We start from the raw sequence: 5032 nt of genomic DNA on the forward strand, positions 1-5032 counted from the left end.
GTGTGTGTGTGTGTGTGTGTGTGTGTGCATTTATACACACTCTAAGGAGAAGTGAGCTCAGACATTTTGTCAGGATTCTATTAGTTGCCCTTTTCTTACTGGTTTCAGTGTTTTAGTAGATTCTCTTGAATCCAACACTCAATCTGGTGAGATTTTTTGTTTGTTTGTTTTAATAAGAAATGGAAAAAAACAAGGAGACTTTGGCATGAAGGGAGCTAACTAAGTCACTAATCAATGTTTTTTTTTTTTTTTTACACATCAACTCCCTTCATCCTACACTGGGCACACGCACACATACACCAGTCAGGTGTCTGCAGTTTCTATCCTCCAAGTTTCACTCGACATTTTTATTTGACCTTAGGTGATGGGTCTAAGGTGTTATGCAGCACTAATTGGCTGCACAGCTAACTCTGTAACACATCTACTGTATCAAAGTTGAATTTCTGGATCAAAATTCACAGCTAAAAAAAAAAGGTCGGTCGACTTAAGAGGACCAAAAATTCCACCTGAAATGCTGCAAAATTTTGGAAATATAATGATAATGTTTGAATGTTAACACTACATGTTTATACTATATACTAAACTGAGTTGTATACCAGAAAATACAGCACACCTGTGTTCGTTCATACCTTTAAGATATACTGCAATCTGTAGAAAAAACATTCTCAGCATTTCAACAGAGGTTTTATAAAACATAAAACAGATGATATTAATTAATTAATTGGTGAATCGTACCTGAAATTGAGCACTGACACTTGGGGGTTGCTTTTTGAAAGGAAACCTTCCACCTCCAATCATAGTACGTGTTGCAATCGTCTTCAACGTCCGGACATCTCTGTAACTCTGAAGATAAATAACAGGCAAAGATGAGCAACAAAAGAAACTTTAATTGTCACAATATCATTGCAGCGTAAGAACTCCTGTTAATATTAATAAGGAAAAAGATTTAAAGGAGTTTATTCTTTGACTTGTTTCAGTCATTTGACCGTGACCATGCTAGAGCACAACCTTGAAAGGTTTTAGTCAAACAAATTCACCCCAGGCCTTATTTCTTAAGCCTAGGACTTATTCTGTTCATGTTTTTGTCACACTCTGTCATGCTGAATCTCCTTCGGACCTACAATAAGGGTACACGTCTGTGGACTGCTCAGCCACTTGGATTTTAATTTCATGAGCAGGCTGTTCCACTGATGGGAACAGCTGGAACCCTTGTCAATGTAACCAGTGGAGTGCCATTTATGTATTATATACATAATATAAATATGTATTACACATGCAACAATTAAATTATGTATTAAGTACTACATTATGTACTTTTGTTATGCACATGGTCCCCTGATCCATGGAAAGATTTTCTGGCATGAAACAAGTCCTTGGTGCAGAAAAATGTTAGAGAATTGCTGCTGTAGAGGATACTGCCTTGCCACCTGACTAAAAGATAAAAGTTAAATATATATATATATAGGTGCAGGAGTGGCTGTGTGGTAAGTAGCTAGCTTACCAACCACATGGTTCTGGGTTCAGTCCCATTGCATGGCACCTTGGGCAAGTGTCTTCTACTAGAGCCTCGGGCCAACCAAAGCCATGTCAGTGGATTTCATAGACGGAAACTGAAAGAAGCCCGTCGTATATATATATGTATATATATGTTTGTGTGTCTGTGTTCGTCCCCACCACCATCACTTGACAACCGATGCTGGTGTGTTTACATCACTGTAACTTAGCGGTTCAGCAAAAGAAAGCGATAGAATGAGTCCTAGGCTTACAAAGAATAAGTTCTTCAGTCAATTTCTTTGACTAAAGGCAGTGCTCCAGCATGGCTGCAGTCAAATGACTGAAACAAATAAAAGAATAAAAGAATAGTGGGGGTGGAAACAGAGTAGAGGGAAAATGTAGTAACAGTGCTGATTTTATGGTTTGAGGCATATTAGAAAGAACTTTGGAAGTAATGCCATGGAGATGTTTTTAAACAAGTAACAGGGTTTAGAATAATATTGTCAATACAACTATGGACAAACAACTATGGTGGGTTGTTACAAATATACAAGGGTTTCGTGTTACTAATCCTTGATGACACTGAATACAAAGAGAGAAACAAGAGACAACCGAGTGGAGTGTTGCTTCAAGGTTGCCACGAAGCACTTATGAAAGTGGAACCAGATCAAATAACAGTGAAATATTCATTTTTTAAGCGAGAGCTCAAGTGTGATACTATAATAGAGTAAATGGATTTGAATTAGTTCAGATTAGTTTAAATGGTTTTATTTTGGAGAACTGTATCCAAAAGACCATAGGGTTTGGTGCGGGGAGCAACAAAACAAAAACAAACCAACAAACACTGGAACTTGATCCTCAAAACTGAAATAGAATGTGGTTACTTAATATCAATTTATCAAGTGCCTAGACACATAAACTCATGAGGTTTTTTTGCTTTTTTACAGAAACCACTAATTGCTATTAAGAGAGAAATATCAAGATACAAAAAGAGAAAAAAGTGAAAACCCGAATTCAACAAATTAATTATTTTAATAACGAATTAAAAGTGTCAGTAATAATAAGTTGTGGCTCTTAGACATGGTGTCTTCTTTAACAGTGCCACATTGTTGCTGCTGTTGTTGTTGTTGTTGTTGTTGCTACTTAACTCCAGGTCAAACTTTACAAGAGCAGACCTACGATCAAAGACTTCAAAACAACTGACCACCTCATCTTTTTTTTTTTTCCTTTGTCTTTTTTGAATTTTGATCATGACTGCATTATGACCAATACTCTGACCTGGAGCAAGAATTTAAGGAGCTGTGATGTAAGACTGAACCTGAAACCACATGGTTGCAAAACAACCACATATATATATATACTTTTGTGTGGTTGCTTTGCAACCATATATACATATATATATGCGTGTGTGTATGTATGTGTGTGTGTATGTATGTATATATATATATATAGGTGCAAGTGTGGCTGAGTGGTAAGAAGCTTACTTCCCAACCACGTAGTTCCTGGTTCAGTCCCACTGCATGTCACCTTGGACAATTGTCTTCTACTGTAGCCTCAGGCCACCCAAAGCCTTGTGAATGGATTTGGTAGGCGAAAACTGAAAGAAACCCTGTGTGTGTGAGTGCGTGTGGGTGGGTGTGTCCGTGTGTCCTTGTCCCCCTACCAGCACTTGACAACCGGTGTTGGCGCATTTAAATCCCCATAAATTAGCAGTTCAGCAATGGAGATCAATAGAATAAGTACCACACCTAGAAAAAAAAAAAAAAGTACTGGGGTTGCTTCATTCGACTAAAAATTCTCTCTCCAAGGTGGTGCCCCAGCATGGCCACAGTCTAACAAGTGAAACAAGTGAAAGACAAAAGACAAAAGATATGTATCTGTTGTCTACACAATAACCACATTGAAATCTTTCGTTCATGAATTCAAATCCACTGCAAGCTGCAGTCATTTAGCCCTAGGTTGGCCTTGATCGAACAAACCTCTGAGCAAAGGCAAGGGCAAGGCATAGAAGCCACAACTTACCCATCTTTATAAGTGTATCTGAGACTACATTATCTAATGTCGACTTTGTTTCTTGTTCAAGATGCTCATCTTCCTATCATGTGTGTACCCTTCTAGTAAAAAAAGAAATGCGCCCTTTTAAAGCCTAGCCAGGCTCATGGGCCCGGTTTCCTGGTTTCAATGGCGTATGTGTTCCCCAGCTGGACGGGACGCCAGTCCATCGCAGCGTTACTCATTTTTGCCAGCTGAGTGGACTGGAGCAACGTGAAATGAAGTCTTTTGCTCAAGAACACAACGCGCTGCCCGGTCTGGAATCGAAACCACAATCTTACAACCATGGTGCTGACACCCTAACCACTAAGCCACGTGCCTCCACATACCCTTCTAGTACTCATCTAGAATTCCCTCCTTGTGCATTGGGCTACTTTTGCAGACCCTTAACCCCAACCACATCAATCCAACCAGTGTGGGAAGACTAGACCCACAAGTATCACGAGAACTGTTAGCAGGATGTATCATGCTTTCACTAATTGTGTTTCTTGATGCTAGGAGACATAGGTGTTCGCTTTATCTTTCTGCTCTTAATCCAGGGGCACATCCAGGATGTGACAGCTTGTGAGAGAAAGCCTTGTGACAGCATGGGATGAGACAATAGGGCACAGCATTTATAAATTGAATACGCTTGCCATAAACACCTTCCTTCTCCTCAAACACATAAAGCGAAATATAATCACACACATAAAAAGAGAGAGAGAGACAGACAGAGAAGGCGAGAGAAAGAGTAATTGAACATGATTAACATAAATGCTTTCCCTCTCCTCAAACACTTACAGAGAAATATGCTCACGCATGTAAACAGAGAGAGAGAGAAAGAGAGAGAAAGAGAGATATACATGCGCACACACACACACACACACACACACACACACACACACACACACACACACATTACAGTTTATTAATTGAATACAACTGACATAAACACCTTCCTTCTCCTCAAATCTATCAAGAGAAATATCTGCTCACATAAACAGAGAGGAAGAGGGAGAGGGTGGGAAAGAGAGAGAGAGAAAGATGGGAGATAGTGAAAGAAACCTGGTGTCATATGGGTGAGCATCAACTCAGTGACACCTAATAGGTGGCAGCACCAGTATGGCTGTGCCAAACCATCTCATGCCCATGCTGTCACTAGGCTGGAATTAATTTTCAGCTGAGCATGCCAGAGGAATATGAACCCAGAGCACTCCATTCTCAAGAACACACACACACACACACACACACACACACAATGCAATGCCCAGTCCAGGAACTGAACTGACAAACTTATGATCATGAGTCCAACACCCAAACCACTGGGTTATGCAACCGGATTATGAAATTTAAAAACAAATCATGAAATAAAAATGAGATAAAAAAGGAAAAAAGAAAAAGAAGAAAGAAAGATCAACTTACAACACTTTGTCTGTACTTGGATTTCGTACACTTGTTTTTCCTGTTGAGAAGTGGAGTAACAAGTAATTAAAGCCCAAACACATTT

General features: G+C 39.4%; 1 protein-coding gene across 12 annotated transcripts in view; it reads right to left on the reverse strand.

The window, feature by feature from the left end:
* LOC106868187 (unconventional myosin-IXAa) overlaps positions 1 to 5032 on the reverse strand; it is a 213418-nt gene that overhangs the window by 120302 nt on the left and 88084 nt on the right. For all 12 annotated transcript variants that reach the window (XM_052972194.1, XM_052972200.1, XM_052972199.1 and 9 more), the window contains 2 exons: positions 4948 to 4987; positions 736 to 843 (listed from right to left, as the gene is read on the reverse strand). In XM_052972194.1, the coding sequence (XP_052828154.1) occupies positions 736 to 843; positions 4948 to 4987 (148 nt within the window). The remainder of the gene's footprint in view (positions 1 to 735; positions 844 to 4947; positions 4988 to 5032) is intronic.

The sequence above is a fragment of the Octopus bimaculoides genome, chromosome 12, assembly GCF_001194135.2.
Source record: "Octopus bimaculoides isolate UCB-OBI-ISO-001 chromosome 12, ASM119413v2, whole genome shotgun sequence".
Classification (NCBI taxonomy): Eukaryota; Metazoa; Mollusca; class Cephalopoda; order Octopoda; family Octopodidae; genus Octopus; species Octopus bimaculoides.